The 18092-nt window shown below is 43.7% G+C and overlaps 1 protein-coding gene across 1 annotated transcript in view; it reads left to right on the forward strand.

Moving 5' to 3' along the window:
- The window catches only part of LOC105011153 (protocadherin-16), a 110117-nt gene that overhangs the window by 76136 nt on the left and 15889 nt on the right, over positions 1 to 18092 (forward strand). Inside the window, exons 14-19 of the mRNA XM_034293406.1 lie at positions 1500 to 1657; positions 4616 to 4863; positions 5284 to 5473; positions 6053 to 6348; positions 6620 to 6735; positions 12094 to 12333. Coding sequence (XP_034149297.1) covers positions 1500 to 1657; positions 4616 to 4863; positions 5284 to 5473; positions 6053 to 6348; positions 6620 to 6735; positions 12094 to 12333 — 1248 coding nt within the window. The remainder of the gene's footprint in view (positions 1 to 1499; positions 1658 to 4615; positions 4864 to 5283; positions 5474 to 6052; positions 6349 to 6619; positions 6736 to 12093; positions 12334 to 18092) is intronic.

Here is an 18092-nt window from a genome sequence, read left to right on the forward strand (position 1 = left end):
AAGTGTTTCTCAGTGGGAATGTTCTGTGTTGTCTGGTGTAGGTCCCTGGTAGATTGTTTCTCAGTGGGAATGTTCTGTGTTGTCTGGTGTAGCTCACTGGGTAGAATGATTCTCAGTGGGAATGTTCTGTGTTGTCTGGTGTAGGTCCCAGGGCAGAATGTTTCTCAGTGGGAATGTTCTGTGTTGTCGGGTGTAGGTCCCTTGTTAGAGTGTTCCTCAGTGGGAATGTTCTGTGTGTTGTCTGGGGTTGGCCCCATGGTAGAGTGTTTCTCAGTGGGCATGTTCTGTGTTGTCTGTTGTAGGGCCCCATGGTACAGTGGTTCTCAGTTGGAATGTTCTTTGTTGTCTGGTGTAGGGCCCCTGGTAGAGTGTTTCTCAGTGGGAATGTTCTGTGTTGTCTGGTGTAGGTCCCATGGTATAGTGTTTCTCAGTGGGAATGTTCTTTGTTGTCTGGTGTAGATACCATGGTAGAGTTTTTCTCAGTGGGAATGTTCTTTGTTGTCTGGTGTAGGTCCCATGGTAGAGTGTTTCTCAGTGGGAATGTTCTTTGTTGTCTGGTGTAGGTCCCATGGTAGAGTGTTTCTCAGTGGGAATGTTCTTTGTTGTCTGGTGTAGGTCCCATGGTAGAGTGTTTCTCAGTGGGAATGTTCTTTGTTGTCTGGTGTAGGTCCCATGGTAGAGTGTTTCTCAGTGGGAATGTTCTTTGTTGTCTGGTGTAGGGCCCCTGGTATAGTGTTTCTCAGTGGGAATGTTCTGTGTTGTCTGGTGTAGGTCCCATGGTATAGTGTTTCTCAGTGGGAATGTTCTTTGTTGTCTGGTATAGATACCATGGTAGAGTGTTTCTCAGTGGGAATGTTCTTTGTTGTCTGGTGTAGGTCCCATGGTAGAGTGTTTCTCAGTGGGAATGTTCTTTGTTGTCTGGTGTAGGTCCCATGGTAGAGTGTTTCTCAGTGGGAATGTTCTTTGTTGTCTGGTGTAGGTCCCATGGTAGAGTGTTTCTCAGTGGGAATGTTCTGTGTTGTCTGGTGTAGGGCCCCTGGTATAGTGTTTCTCAGTGGGAATGTTCTGTGTTGTCTGGTGTAGGGCCCCTGGTAGAGTGTTTCTCAGTGGGAATGTTCTTTGTTGTCTGGTGTAGGTCCCATGGTATAGTGTTTCTCAGTGGGAATGCTCTTTGTTGTCTGGTGTAGATACCATGGTAGAGTGTTTCTCAGTGGGAATGTTCTTTGTTGTCTGGTGTAGGGCCCCTGGTATAGTGTTTCTCAGTGGGAATGTTCTGTGTTGTCTGGTGTAGGGCCCCTGGTAGAGTGTTTCTCAGTGGGAATGTTCTTTGTTGTCTGGTGTAGGTCCCATGGTATAGTGTTTCTCAGTGGGAATGTTCTGTGTTGTTTGGTGCAGGTCCCATGGTTGAGTGTTTCTCAGTGGGAATGTTCTTTTTTGTCTGGTGTAGGTCCCAGGGTAGAGTGTTTCTCAGTGGGAATGTTCTTTTTTGTCTGGTGTAGGTCCCAGGGTAGATCGTTTCTCAGTGAACCCCGCCACTGGGGAGCTGCGTTCCTCTTCCCCCCTGAGACACAGCGACAGAGCCGAGTACAGCCTGACAGTTACGGCCTCTGATCACGGCACGCCCCCACACACCTCCACCTGCCTGCTACGCATTCAGGTAACACACCTCCACCTGCCTGCTACGCATTCAGGTAACACACCTCCACCTTTCTGTTACATACTCAGTCCTTCAGGAATTCAAGTTCAAATGAATTTGTCATTAAACATTAACAACATCCTTATTGGCAATGAAATGCTTGGTTCCAAAAACCTTCTCAACAGTGCAGGTATAAGTAATTCAATAGAATTAAAATAATATGTAAGGAGAAGTGTAAACAAGTAAATAATAAAAAAAAATAAGCCTTAAAGTGTATTACACTAGGTGCAAGCAGATTTAACCAGGTTTCAGTATTCAGCTGGTAATGTTATTCCTCTAGTGCAATAATACATGAATAGTACATGACTTGCCAACTTCATTTTCTTTTACATTATTTGATAGTAATTTCTTAACATCATTCCCTAAAAATAACCCAAGTACTCCCCTCAATGAACCATTCTCAAAAACTGTTTATGATTCGCCTCCCAGACTCTTAATAAAAGCAACTAGCTACTAAAATTTCATTTGTAATTTCACAGTATTTCTTACAATACATTCCCTGCGGCCCTGAATAGTTTTTCCGCAAAAAGCATCCTTTTTACATTACAATCCCTCTCCAAAGTAAAGAGCATTAAGCTGATTCACAACAATAACATCAAAATAGGATTTTAATGTTCTACATTATCTTACATAAGCTCTAACCATTTCTCAATGTGCTCCCCCTTCTAATATAATTTACCTTATGTTAAGTATTATTCAAATAAAAATGTTGTTATGTTTAAATTTTTCCAACTTATATTTTCCTTTGAAAATGTACGTAATACACATTATATATACAGGTGCTGGTCATATAATTAGAATATTATCAAAAAGTTGATTTATTTCAGTAATTTCATTCAAAAATTAAAACTTGTATAATTTATACATTCATTCCACACCGACTGATATATTTCAAGTGTTTATTTCTTTTAATTTTGATGATTATAACTGACCAAAAGTGTGCATAAAGGGCCCTCTTGCATTGACTATTTGACAGTGGGACAGCCCTAAGCCCTCACAGACTTAGCGAGAACGCGCTTCAAAGTGAGTGTGGACATTGGGAGAGGGCCATTGTTAGCCAGGTAGCATCTCACCTTTGGTTGACGCTCAGACGATGGCTACCTTCCTTATAGCAATGTCACGACCACTTAGTGACAGTTCAACACAAAAATGCACGTGCACGGACATGGTTATGTTTCTTTCATCTCATTCCAATGCTTGACACTCGGAACGTCACGTGCATGACGTTGTTGCTCTGCATCGTGCGATAGTGAACTGCTGTGCACAATGGTAAACTGCACTCAGCTTGGTAAAACAAATGTAATCTCTGTATTTAAATGTTCTGTTCAACTGCGGCGGCGCATGGCAGTTTAGCAGCGGGGAAGCGCCGCTCTGATTACCGTCAAAACTGAGCTCTTGTGCAATATCACCATGGAAATGAGCTGTTATTTCACCTCCACAATAATGTAGGGGGTATGTCCGGGTATGTTTGTGCAAATGATATTTATAATAGTTTAACACATACAGTATAGCATTTATTGTATATACTCATTCTTTTTTAATATATAATTTTTACTGTTTATTATAAGGACCATTTACCATCTGATCGCGGTGAAATGACACGTTGAGAGGCGGTGCAGGCAGACGCATGAGAATGTCGACGGAAACCCTGTCCCCTCATGTGTAGGCAGTTTGTCATACATCCTGCTTTCTCACAAAAACAAGTGTGCGTGTTTGTTTGCGTGTGTGTGTAAGGTTAGGGCTGGGGACAGCGTAATCTGATCCTAGATCTGAAGTTAGCCCTGTGAGCATTAGCTACGCCAATTTGCTCTGTGTGTCTGTAGTACGTCTGTCTGTAGCACAGCTGTCTGTAGCTAGGCCGTCTGCAGGTCTGTGGCTGTCTAAAGCCTTAGGCTAATGATCATCAGTCTCAACTGGCACTTTGGTCTGGTTTTCTGACGAGAGCACTGTGTCCCTGAACAAAGGATGGACACTACATAGTGAATAGTGTGCCATTCGGGATTCACCTGGTCCGATTAAATAACATTATCATTACCAGTCAGCTGGGAAGGCTCATTGTTGGAGGGACTGCATACACACCGACACACACACACACACACATCAACATTTGTTCTCCATCTGTGTGTCGCTGGTCCGACCCGGTCATCAAAGTGTCCTGGCGTGTAAGGGAAATAACCGTGCCGGAGAATTTCTCTGAAAGAAGATATTTACACAATGGGCTTTTTCTTTGTCTTCTAGTCCCATTGTTGTCTTTCCATCAGCCCTCTCTGTCATGTCCCTGCCAAACACCACACTTCTATTAACTGCCAGGGCACGACATTACAGCTGTGTCCCATGCAGAACCATGTCTACATGACCAGTCCTCCTTCACAGCGACCCAGTGCTGGTACGGATGTCATGGACACGACACGGGCTTAATATAATTAAACCAGCGTTCCAGTAAATCCCTTTTTCCGATGTTTGCATTGCCTCACAGACTGGCCCGGGGTCCTGTACAACAAAACTGAGGAACCGACGGTCTGTATTAAGTGGAGTTACAGTCACGTTCATCAACCGGCGCATCTGGCCTTTTCTCTGTTGATCATATGGATTTGACCTTTTCACGATGAGGCGAGACATGGCGGAGAAATGGAGGAAATCCATTTGAGAAAACAGATATGATGAGATGTCAAGGGGAGTTGAGTCGGGACAAAATGAATTGGATCTGTCAGCTCAGTCGTTCTAACCAGTCCTTCACAGCCTGTTTAGCATCTAGCTGGTCAAATAAAGAGTAAAGTATTGGGTAACATCTTAATATCGGTCACCGTCTGGATGTAACAAGGTGCTTCTGGTGGGAAATAATGTGGTGAATTGAATCCATCCCGCCTGATTATATTTCCGTTCGCGACCTATTCTGAATTGCTCTTTGTGCTCCTTCAGGTTCTGAGCTCCAGTAAGACGTCAGCCAAAAACACCCTCTCCATGACCCTGAACTCTGTGGAGGGCGCCATCCCCGGCTCTGTCATTGGCTCTGTCCGGTCACATGACCACCGGGACCCACTCTTGTTGGACAGCCAGGTGACGTACGTGGTGGTGGGCGGGACGGACCGGCAAGGGACGTTCATGGTCGACCGGTTAACGGGAGATGTGTATCTGGTCAGAGAACTGGACTACGAAGAGGGGGACAGGTAACCATTCATTTATTACTCAGTAAACACCCCAATATTGCAATGTGTTCAATTCACGCCAGGGGCCACACCGACAGAGGCTCAGTCCTGACAGCCTGTGTGTGTGTACCTTTATTTAATGTTATTATTTTGGTCGGCCAGTCTGCAGATCGTGTGCGTTGCCTGTGTTTTGATTGACATGATGGTTGGCCACTCGTGCTAACCATCTCACAGATGGTTAGCACAGTTCTATATGACCATCTCTCCGTTTGCTACACGAAATAGAGGTACCACATTTCCCTTGGACAGACCACAGCCAGACCACAGTGTCTATCTCCCTCGTTCTCACTGTCTTTGCTGTCTCTCTCCCAACTTCCCTCTCCCCCATTGCCACTCCTCTCTCCCCTCTCTCCTATCCTTGCTGTCTCTCCCCTGCGCCAGGTACACGCTTCATGTTGAGGTGTCAGATTTCACAAGGGCGTTTCCCAGCAGCCACAGAGTCCAGCTGGACATTAACGTCCAGGACAGGAATGACCACGCGCCCCAGTTTTCTGAGGACCCCGTTACCATAGTAATACCCGAGAACACCCTGCCGGGAGCCTCAATCTACACATTCCAGGCTGATGATAAGGTGATACACACGTGAACAAACACACAGGTTCCATTTTCCTGCTATCAAAGGAGTTGGAATTAGTTTGAAATTGACATTGGAAATCTGTGTGATATTGGTGTAATGTTAGGTTAGATATTGAGGTTCTTTTTGCAGCATCCCTCTGTATCAGTGTATTGCCCCATTGTCTCCATCAGTGGATGGTTCTATTGTTTCCATCAGTGGATGGTTCTAGTGTTTCCATCAGTGGATGGTTCTATTGTTTCCATCAGTGTATGGTTCTAGTGTCTCCATCAGTGTATGGTTCTAGTGTTTCCATCAGTGGATGGTTCTAGTGTCTCCATCAGTGGATGGTTCTAGTGTTTCCATCAGTGGATGGTTCTAGTGTTTCCATCAGTATATGGTTCTAGTGTCTGAATCAGTGTATGGTTCTAATGTGTCCATCAGCTTTTAGCCCAGGGTGTTTCACAGTTGGTTGTGACCCGGAGCTCCCGTAGCCAGACCAGGGTGGGAGGGGGAGGTCACTCCTTGTCTCACCGCATTCTGGCTGACTCTGTCAGAAGTTGTGTTTAACCAGGCGCCATCTCTCGGTTCCTTCAGGACGGCAGCGGCCCCAATAGCGCTGTGCGGTATTCAATAGAGCATCGCTGGCCTGACTCGCCCAGCCTCCTGACCCTTGACCCCTCCACTGGGGTCCTGACCCTGGGTCAGAGTTTAGACCATGAAGCCACAGCCTCCCTGGTCCTAGTTGTCAGGGCAACGGACCAGGCGGAAGATCCGTTGTCACGGCGCTGGGGGTCAGTGACAGCCCAGGTGTTTGTGACGGACGTGAATGACAACGCTCCGGTCTTCAGCTCCCCTTCTGCCGTCAGCGTAATGGAGGACCAACCTGTCGGGTGAGGAGTGTGTGTGTGCATGTGTGAGTGTGCATGCGGAGAGACCTGTGTTTGTTGAAATGCACTTCTTCCTACATGTCCTGCCAGATTTGTGGTGGTTTATGTAATGACCTTTAACCCTGTGTGCTGTCAGGTTTGTGGTGGTGTACGTGATGACCTTTAACCCTGTGTGTTGTCAGGTTTGTGGTGGTGTATGTGATGACCTTTAACCCTATGTGTTGTCAGGTTTGTGGTGGTGTATGTGATGACCTTTAATCCTGTGTGTTGTCAGGTTTGTGGTGGTGTACGTGATGGCTCGTGATGAGGATGAGGGAGAGAATGGACGAGTGACATACAGAGTCCAGTCAGGAAACAGTGCTGGGAGCTTCAGCCTCAATCCAAACACTGGTAAGATGCCTAACCCCTGAACTCTGACATTTGAATTCTATACCCTGACACACTGACACCTGTCCTCTAACTTCTAAATGGATTAGATCTCAGATCCAATACTCTTGACCTCTTACCAGTCAATGCAACCCAGGATCCACTCCTGGGTAATGTGCTATGGCCACTCGGGTTTTCTAAGCTATTTTAATTATTACCTATTGTTGGACATAAATACAGGACAGGAAATTCACATAAACTGATTTCATTTTCAAAATCAGTTGCCCAGTATCCCTATGCATGCATAGAGAGGTGTGGCGTTCATATAATTTAGCAGACGCTCAAATCCCACGAGACAGTAGTGAGGAAATATTTTTTCGTACTATGGTTTTATTCAGTGAATTTCTAGTGTACAAATTATTTATAACTATGCTCTGGCCACCCGACCATCTTGCCAGGGAAAAGTGGTCCCACGGCTGAATGTATTCGCGGCTACCCGCAAGAGCCCCTCCCAAAACCAAAACGTAGCTCTGGTAGAGTGACATGTGGAATATATACTACAAGCAGGGCACAGAATTCAACAACTGACACTTTGGAGGTGGCTTGGATTTCCAGTGGTGGTCTGGACTGATGTTGTAATAATATTATCCTGGATTTGTCCCTGATTGATGTAACCCTTTAAAGTTTTTCAGAATGCTCTGTAGGATTCTACTTCTACTGTGTCCCAAATGGCACCCTATTTCATAAGTGAATTTAGGACATTCGCCTAATTATGTCCCCCCATAGGATCTTGCCTATTACAACCCATCCATTAGAAGGGTTCAGGTACTGTTTGAGTAATTTTTTTAGCATTAACCCGTATGTCTGGACTGGCAAGCGGACAGGGTTTGCCCTCCTCACATTCATTGTTTCCAGTGCCAGACAAGCTAATTTGAGCCCAGATCAAGTGCTTGAGAGGATTTCAAGCGCTGTTTTTTAAATGCAGGTCTGCATTCGACGGTCAAATCCTCTCTGGAGTCCTTGTTGTGACTCAACAGTGAACTCCTCTCTGGAGTCCTTGGTGAAACTCGACAATCAGGTCCTCTCTGTAGTCCTAGGTGTGACTTAATGGTCAACTCCTCTCTGTAGTCCTTGGTGTAACTCAACGGTAAACTCTGCTCTGTAGTCATTGGTGTGACTCAACTGTCAACTCCTCTCTTGTGTCCTTGGTGTGACTCAATGGTCAACTCCGCTCTGTAGTCCTAGGTGTGACTCAACAGTCAACTCCTCTCTCGTATCCTTGGTGTGACCAAACTCAACTCTTCTCTGAAGTCCTTGGTGTGACTTGTAACCCTGAACCACAGGACATGGCGTTGAGGAGACTTTGGTTGAGGCAAGTAGGCAGGTTAGTGCCCTGTCCGGGGGTGCAGTTTACCTCATACATCAAGCTGCCTTGCGCCGATGAAATGGGAGATGGCCCCCGGACCCCCTGAGTAATCCTGCCAGGGCTCCAGGCTGGCTGCTCGCTCCTGACGTCTCCTAAATCCATTCCACACAGCTCCGACTGCTAAAACACTCCTCAGCTGCGCAGCTAATTCACCAGATGATCTTTCAATACCTCCCAGTAATACTTAACCAGCGTAACATCCCAAATAGCACACTCTTGCCTGGTTTGTGGACTACTCTCAGCCAGGGCCCGTAGGTGGAGTGTAAAGCCACACAGTATATGGGGAATGGGCGGGCGTTTGGGACGCAGGCCAACTCTTTGGTGCTCCTCTAATGAATGATGTGTTCATGGGAAACTGGTTTTATTATGGCTGGGTAACTCTTTGGTTTTTGCGTTGTATGTTACCATGCAGTTTCTCCATCAGCAGCGCTGGCTAATATAATGGAGGTCTGTGTTTACTGACATACACACATTGACATATACATACATATATAAATATATATATATATATAAACACACACACATTCATATACAAACATATATAAACACACACTGGTATAGACGTGCGTGCGTGCATACAAACAGACACACACACGCACGCGCGCACACACACACCATCCTGTCATCGGATGAAAGAATGTGGAGGCAAAGAACTGCAGTGCAGTTCAGAGACACAGTTAATGGCGGTTCCAGAAGAGGTCCATAACTGTTGAGAGGCTGCTGAATTAATGACCGCTGATGTTTCACTTCTGGTTTCTATCACGACTAAGCTTGCATTAAAGGGAGTGGGGATGGTGCATAGCTTAGTGTAGCAGTTAACAGGGCTGGGTTCAAATACGAATTGAAATAATATAAAATCCTCAATCTTAGATTAATCTGAACTTCACTGGCAAAATTGATTCATGGATCCAAAGTGACGTTACACACAGTCCTTTGATGCCATCTTTAGGATCAATTGGGCCATTGCCTAAGAGACTGAAATAAAATTACAACAATAAATCTTTAATGCAGATATTTTTTGTTGAGGGCTATGTACTGAGACTATTTAATATTTAGTTACGTTTTTGTGCCCCGGAAATCAGTATTTCAGAAGTTTTGACAATGTCACGAAAGCTAACATGATTTCACCAACGTTAGCTAGCTCCCAGCTATTTATGTTTATAATGTTAGCTATGCCAGCCAGTCTAACTCCACAGAATGGAAGGGATGCTGCTAACCAGCCAACAGCTTGAGCACACACATGGTTTTATCTTCCACCAAAGCTGAGCTCTTTTGCCAAAATTATCATTCACCAAGTGGCTGCCTCCAGGTCGTTGCTTGTTATTGCAGCATCTACAGTCAGTAGTCCCCCATCAGCATATTACAACTTTAAATACCAGTCCCACAATGTTCTACAGCCTGGTTTCAGATGCCACTAGTTAGAGCTTCTTATGTCACAAGGCGTAGCGGGCGTTGTCACTCACATCGTTAGTTAGCCAGCCTAGCAGGCATAGTCAATCATGTTGTGAGCTAACCAGCCTAGCTGGGATAGTCAGTCATGTTGTTAGCTAGCTAATATAGTCAGTCAGGTCATTAGCTAGCTAAGGAGTGGTATGAAAATATTTGTAGGAGTACGATATGGATCAAAATTGAGTATTTGAAACTTTGTCAACATTTCCAAAGCACTTAGGGCTGCAATCTTGGTTTTACTCCCAATATTTGTTTAACCAGAGTTGCACCCAAAAATGTACGTGCTAGAATATGCGGTCCTAAAGATATGAATAGTAAAGTGATTATTAATGCCCAATAATAAACAGTGATTTGATTTAGTCAAAGAACGTGTTGTGTTAACTGGGTGACTAGTGTATTTGGGTTTTTGTGCTGGTGTGTTTGTGTGTTTGGCCATCTAAGAGGAATCATAAATTAGAGAACCACAGATATCAACATATGGAAGCTTATGCACAGACCAAAATGACAACACACACAGACAAACACATAAACACAGACCCACACAGACATAGTATGTACCCCACTCCTTGGCTGACCCATTAGGTTTCTGTGGTGATGACAGAATAGTTGGAAAGATACTAACGCCAGAGCCTCAGGAGCAGAGGGCTATAACACACACACACACACACACCAAAACACACACAAACAAACGCACAACACATAAATACACAAACACTAGCACACAAACACAATGCACACACACATGTAAAAACGCACGCACATACCTATATGGTGTCTGCTGAGCAGCTCAGAGGGAAGTTAGCACTTTTAGGGATGTTAGCACTTTTAGGGATGTTAGCACTATTAGGGATGTTAGCACTGTTAGGGTTGTTAGCATTGTTAGGGAAGTTAGCACTGTTAGGGATGTTAGCACTATTAGGGATGTTAGCACTGTTAGGGATGTTAGCACTGTTAGGGATGTTAGCACTGCTAGGGAAGTTAGCACTGTTAGGGATGTTAGCACTGTTAAGGAAGTTAGCACTGTTAGGGATGTTAGCACTGCTAGGGAAGTTAGCACTGTTAGGGATGTTAGCACTGTTAAGGAAGTTAGCACTGTTAGGGATGTTAGCACTGCTAGGGAAGTTAGCACTGTTAGGGATGTTAGCACTGTTAAGGAAGTTAGCACTGTTGGGGAAGTTAGCACTGTTAGGGATGTTAGCACTGCTAGGGAAGTTAGCACTGTTAGGGATGTTAGCACTGTTAAGGAAGTTAGCACTGCTAGGGAAGTTAACACTGTTAGGGATGTTAGCACTGTTAGGGATGTTAGCACTGTTAGGGATGTTAGTAATGTATAAAAGACAGAAGGGGAGGAACCAGGGTGTTGGACACACACACACAACTTAGTAGACCCACAACACGTACTATAGACCCCCCTATACACAACACACAAGTAAGCGCACACCCCATATAACACAAACATCATGAGACGTACACAACAAATATATACAACCCATACACACAACACACAAGGAAGTGCACAGCCCATAGAACACAAACGCAACACCCTAAACATACAACCACACAAAACACATCCATACGAAACAAAACACAATGAGACGTACACAACAAATATACACAACCCATACATACAACAAACATATATACAAACTGAGAACTCATCACCAGCCCATTGAGTTATCGGGCTGGTGATGGCAAGGACAGTTTCAGCAGGTGTCCTATTCTACTGTGGTAGTAGCCGGCGTATTTTGAAAATCCCCATTTTGTTCGCTTCCCACGGCTGTCCGCTCACGTTTAAATTATCCCGTTGATGGGTAAAACGTTGCAGAAAGACGAGATTATGTTTGTGTTGTAAAGTACAGACCTTTATTTGAACAGCATGTTGGAAACCATGCTCAGACCTCTTTCAGTACTAGGACAGGGAGAGAGGAGGGACATTGATGCTTTGGCAATATTTATGCAATTTCTCATGCCAATAAAACAATTTACATTTGAGAAGGTACTCTAGCAACCCAGAGAAAAGGATGGAGGGAGAGAGGACAGTTTCAGACAGAGAGATAGAGAGAGAGGAGAGAGAGAGGATAGCACAGGCAGCTAGTTTCCAACAGTAACCTTTATGCTGTGTTTTATTTGGAAGTTCCCTTCACCTTCCTCGGGTTTCAGACTGAAGACAGCACAGACAGTGAGGGTCTATGTCAGTGGTATTCAAATCTGGATGTTGAAGCCAGTTCAACCCTCTAATCAGGGACTTATGTAAACCTGGGACACCCATGTTGGTGCAATTAATGAATGGAAAACCAGCAGGCTCCGGACCTGGTAGGGTGAGAGTTTAATAACCCAGGTCCATGTGAAACAGGAAGACATTGGGATAGGGACTGAAGGATTCGGCATCTAATAAAATCATTTTGGCCGTTAATCATTCGTGACTGCCTCGGGGTCCCACGTGCATGTATACATTCATAATTCCATCTCCATGTCTCTCCTCTCATCCCCCTTCTTCTCTCCTTCAGGCTCTCTGTCCATTCTGAAGGCACTAGACCGTGAAAACCAGGAGGTGTTCAATCTGACACTTGTAGCAGAGGATCACGGGATGCCGGCGCTGTCAACAAGTCAGGTGCTGTCAATCCAGGTGATTGACGTCAACGATGAGCGACCGCTGTTCCAGGGGGAGGAGCTAGTGGCGGAGGTCAGAGAGAATCAGGTGGCAGGAACCACAGTGGTCACTGTCACTGCAACGGACAGAGACCAAGGTAAGATGAGGGGGGGAATAAACATTTGAACAGACTTAGCCATTTGAATGGGAACACCAAAGTGGACCGTCCTTTAAAAAACTACTTTTACTGATCATAACCCTAAACTTAACAATAACCCAGAAATCAAACATTCCGTTTCCTCGACCCTAAACCTAACCTTCCGCTTACAGGCCTGTTTGCATTGGAGGAGTTCCGGTAGTCTGCAATCACATACCCTAAACCTAACCTCAACAACCCACATTTAACACATCCCTAAGGCCCAACCATAAACCTAAACCACACACACATTCTGTCCAGATAGATCTTTATTGCTGAGTTGGGTGGATTGTTCATCTACCCAGAAGCACCGATTTAATTTCCATTGTTCTTAAAGAGTAGCTAAATATCTCCTGTATGAAGGTGTTTCAGTGGAGTTAAACAGCTCTCTGGCATCCGTCACGGGAATAATTAGTGGGGTAAACAAGTGAAAGTGCCAACAAAAACATCTGTGCTAGCACGCAATCTGTCAACAAAGAAAGAGAGAGAGACGAGAGAAATCAAGGTTAGGGTGGAGAGGAGGGGGGGCAGAAAGTGAGAGGATGAAAGAGGGGAAGGGGAGAGGGGAGAGGGAAGAAGAGAAATGAATGAGAAGGAAAACATTTAGAGAGAAGAAAGGGAATGTGTAGGAGAGAGATTAGGAAATACATTAGGTGAGGAAGAGAGAGTTTTGATGAGAAATGGTTTGGGTGAGGAAGCGATTATGTTTGGAAGAGATAGTCGAGAAAGAGATTAGTTGAGCAATAGAGAGAGATTAGTTGAGCAATAGAGAGAGATTAGGTGAGGAATAGAATGATATTAGGTGAGGAATAGAATGAGATTAGGTGAGGAATAGAATGAGATTAGGTGAGGAATAGAAAGAGATTAAGTGAGGAATAGAATGAGATTAGGTGAGGAATAGAAAGAGATTAGGTGAGGAATAGAAAGAGATTAGGTGAGGAATAGAATGAAATTAGGGGAGGAATAGAAAGAGATTAGGTGAGGAATAGAATGAAATTAGGTGAGGAATAGAAAGAGATTAGTTGAGGAATAGAGAGAGATTAGGTGAGGAATAGAATGAGATTAGGTGAGGAATAGAATGAGATTAGTTGGGGAATAGAGAGAGATTAGGTGAGGAATAAAAAGAGATTAGGTGAGGAATAGAAAGAGATTAGGTGAGGAATAGAAATAGATTAGTTGAGGAATAGAAAGAGATTAGGTGAGGAATAGAATGAGATTAGGTGAGGAATAGAATGAGATTAGGTGAGGAATATAATGGTATTAGGTGAGGAATAGAATGAGATTAGTTGAGGAATAGAGAGAGATTAGGTGAGGAATAGAAAGAGATTAGGTGAGGAATAGAAAGAGATTAGGTGAGGAATAGAAAGAGATTAGTTGAGGAATAGAGAGAGATTAGGTGAGGAATAGAATGAGATTAGGTGAGGAATAGAATGAGATTAGGTGAGGAATAGAATGAAATTAGGGGAGGAATAGAAAGAGATTAGGTGAGGAATAGAATGAAATTAGGTGAGGAATAGAAAGAGATTAGTTGAGGAATAGAGAGAGATTAGGTGAGGAATAGAATGAGATTAGGTGAGGAATAGAATGAGATTAGTTGGGGAATAGAGAGAGATTAGGTGAGGAATAAAAAGAGATTAGGTGAGGAATAGAAAGAGATTAGGTGAGGAATAGAAAGAGATTAGGTGAGGAATAGAAAGAGATTAGGTGAGGAATAGAAAGAGATGAGAGAGGAAGAACAGTGAAATTGTTACTGTAGAGGGAATAGCGAGGGACATTTTGAACACAGTTGATCATAACTGAAAATGTGACTATCATTAATGTATGTTATGTTCAGAGTCCTACCCCCCTCTGTGCCACACCTTTACTACATTTTGCACTTCAGTACAATTGGACCCTTCATGAAGAGGTGCAAAAGGGCTTTGAAACAGATATTTTTGTTTAGCAGATTAATTTTACACACAAAATATGAAGGATATCTACCACATTTCTACGAAAAAAGCTAATTCTTGGCTAATTTAGTGTCCTCCACTGACAGTTCCCCTGACCCCACACAGGGCACCAACTCACAGTCCTCTGCTTTGCAACATGTGACCACCCTTCTTGACAACGTTCCAAACATTTGAGCTGTACGAATGGTAGGAGTTGCACAGCCCCATCTGCGATCAATCAAACTAGCTGTGGAAGGAGCTTACTGTTACTTACTGTTATTTACTCCCAAATCGCAGTTGATTTAAACGTCTTAATTATTCATAATTACATCTCGTTTAATTTGTATGTTCTGTGACTTTCCCATTTTGATGGATGAACAAGAAGGCTATTCAGTAATTATTGAGACAGTGAAGCATTTTATTCTTCTTTTGGTATTGTTGATGCTAGTTGTTTGTGGGCTTGTAGCAACCCTTTTGAAATTGTCTGTCTCCAGGGCATAGTAGTTGGAGAAGGCAGAGGTATCCATAATTTTCGAGACAAGGTTTCTAGTAATTTAAATTGATACCCCTTCATCTAGGAATACTGATAATAAAAAGAAAATGTTTTGTTTTGCCTAACCCTAAAAACAAAGGCATTATTAGCCTAGTCTGTTGTTAATGTTTTTCTTATCCTGGATGACTAATTGGACCATTTGCCTCAAAACAAGGTTTAGAAAGCATTTCTGCTCTCATGGAACGGCATTCCTCGAGCACCACTGAAAAGGCTTACGTGCATGGAAAATACTTTTTCTAGCGTTTTCATTGGCGACACAGACTGTAACGGCTGCGTCACCCATGAGAAATGCTTACCAGTAATACTTGCCGTTACACTCTGCTAAATGTGTGCTACATAGAGCACCTCGTGCCCGTGAGGTTAGCGGCCTCGACGAGTCTCAACACAGCCGGAGCACAATCCAGCACAGCCTTTAGAAGGTAGGGCTACTCCCTTAAATTCTGTTCGGGCTGGGATCCAAACTGGACTGCTGCCAATGTACATTATTCACCGTTTGTCCACGGGTGAAGAAAAGACCAGGGATTGATGTGCTGTTTAAGCTAAAGATTCAACCAGTATTGGCTTATTCAGGACATACACCAATCAGCCATAACATTATGACCACCTGCCTAATATTGTGTAATATTGTGCCGCCAAAATAGCCCTGACCCGTCGAGGCATGGACTCCACTAGACCTCTGAAGGTGTGCTGTGGTATCAGGCACCAAGACTTTAGCAGCAGATCCTTTAAGTCCTGTAAGTTGCGAGGTGGGGCGTTCTTGGATCTGACTTGTTTGTCCTGCACATCCCACAGATGCTCGATTGGATTGAGATCTGGGGAATTTTGAGGCCAAGTCAACACCTTGAACTCATTGTTGTGTTCCTCAAACCATTCCTGAACGGTTATGCTTTGTGGCAGAGCGCGTTGTCCTTCTGAATGAGGCCAATGCCATCAGGGAATACCGTTGCCATGAAAGGGTGCACATGATACAATTCTGCTACCTGCCTAAGCATCTGCTACAATGCTTAGATAGGTGGTACGTGTCAAAGTAACATACACATGAATGGCAGGACACAAGGTTTCCCAGCAGAACATTGCCCAAGCATCACACTGCCTCCGCCATCTTGCCTCCTTCCCATAGTGCATCCTGCTGCCATGTGTTCTCCAGGTAAGCGATGCACCTGCACCCGGACATCCATGTGATGAATAAGGAAATGTGATTCATCAGACCAGGTCACCTTCTTCCATTGCTCTGTGCTCCTGTTCTGATGCTCACATGCCCGTTGTAGACCCCTTTCGGCAGTGATAGGGGTCAGCAAGGGCACCCTGACTGGTCTGCGGCCACACCGCCCCATACGCAACAAACTGCAATGCATTGTGTGTTCTGACACCTTTCTGTCAGTGCCAGTATTAACTTTTTGAGCACTTTGAGGTATAGTAGTTTGTCTGTTGGATCGGACCACACAAGCCAGCCTTCGCTCCCCACATGCATCAATGAGCCTTGGCCTTCACCGCTTTTCCTTCCTTGGACCACTTTTGATGGGTACTGACCAGTGCAGACCAGGAACACCCTACAAGAGCTGCAGTTATGGAGATGCTCTGACCCAGTCATCTAACCATCACAATTTGGCCCTTGTCAAAGTCACTCAGATCCTTGCGTTCGTCCATTTATCCTGCTTCTAACTTCAACTTTGAGGACAGAATGTTCACTTGCTGCCTAATATATCCCACCCACTGACAGGTAATTGATAATTGTTGGCTGATGGCAATGTTGGTATGGATATTTTCTCGTTTTTGTACCTGTGAACCCTTGCATGAATTACATTTAAAAGATGTTGCCTGGATACATATTTAGTACCGTAATTCCCCATGTATAAGCCCCACCATTCATTTTATAGCTTTGTATGTATTCAAACCTGAGTATTAACCGCAAATAACTCGTACATACATTCAGGGACGTTGTTTCAGCAAAAGCCAAAGGATGGCAATGTGACTTGAAATCAAGGACCTACTATGCTACTGAAAACTGTTTTAACAGACATTTAGCTCTCTGATACATTCACAATGCCTAATGCATGTAATGCGCAACTTAGAGAGAGCCATGAAAACGCCTTTCATCGTATATATTTTGGTGCGTATTTCAGGATCACTGACAGAGAGTGGAGGTCTAATTATCCTTAGTCATTTCTTTAAACTTGAGAAAAAATAAAGAAACACATTGAATTGCATATTCATTTCTAGTTGGTAATCAAGGGGTTTTCAAAACACAGCAAAACAAAAGTGACATTTGGCACAAAATAGTCAAAATAGGCTGTTGGGCACTTATCTAAAGCAGCTGGGCAAAATGCTTCCATAACCAATTAAACACTGTCAAATATCATAGAGGAAATTCACTCACTGACACTCATTTTCACTGACAGGTATGGAATGATTCAGCGGTCTATTTTCTTCTCATAGATAAATTGGCCTGAATGAGTGCATGTTTTGCATGAAGTAGAATGTAATTATATTTGCATAAAAACCATACAGTGCAAAGTTTTAAATTTCAATAAGTGCCCCCTAAAGTCCATGTTGCCCCTCAAAATGGTCTTCCCTTTCTTTGGGGCACCGATCCCACGGTCACAAAGTTCCAAAAGCAGTCGATTAATCTCTTGTTCGAAGCTTGTTAATTGCAAACTAGCGACCTCTGATTTTTCATCCCAACGCAAAATATGTTGATAAGTTTAGCTGCGTAGTATGTATTGTGGTCACAAACACACACATGCAAACACTCCACCATGCAATACTAATAGGCTACGTACCTTATATCATCGTATTGCTTGCACATGTGAGAAAACGATGAGCATGGGAAATTCATGGGCACATAATTTTTCTGCAATCAATTTGAAGGCAATACAAGTTAAAATTGTTTTTTATTTTTATTTGACCGCTGCCATACGTTGCCATTCTCAATTGACACCTAGGCATACATTGTACATTAATATTGAACATCTGTCATGGGCTTTACCAAAATTATGTTGTTGAAGAAACAATGTTTTTGAAAACCCTGTAATGCCAGTTGTATCATATTTGCTACATGGGTTTCTGAGACCTCTTCGTCGTCAACCAATCGTCTGTGAAAACTTAAAAAATGCTAACTTGTGTATTAGCCGCGGCCCGGTATTAACCGCTGTGGTTGAACATCTGTGTATAAGCTGAGGTTTGTAAACGGCAAATTACAGTGAATGAGGTAGGTAGGGTATTTAACACTCAAAACTGCT

This window comes from Esox lucius, chromosome 7 (assembly GCF_011004845.1).
Source record: "Esox lucius isolate fEsoLuc1 chromosome 7, fEsoLuc1.pri, whole genome shotgun sequence".
NCBI classification, from domain to species: domain Eukaryota; kingdom Metazoa; phylum Chordata; class Actinopteri; order Esociformes; family Esocidae; genus Esox; species Esox lucius.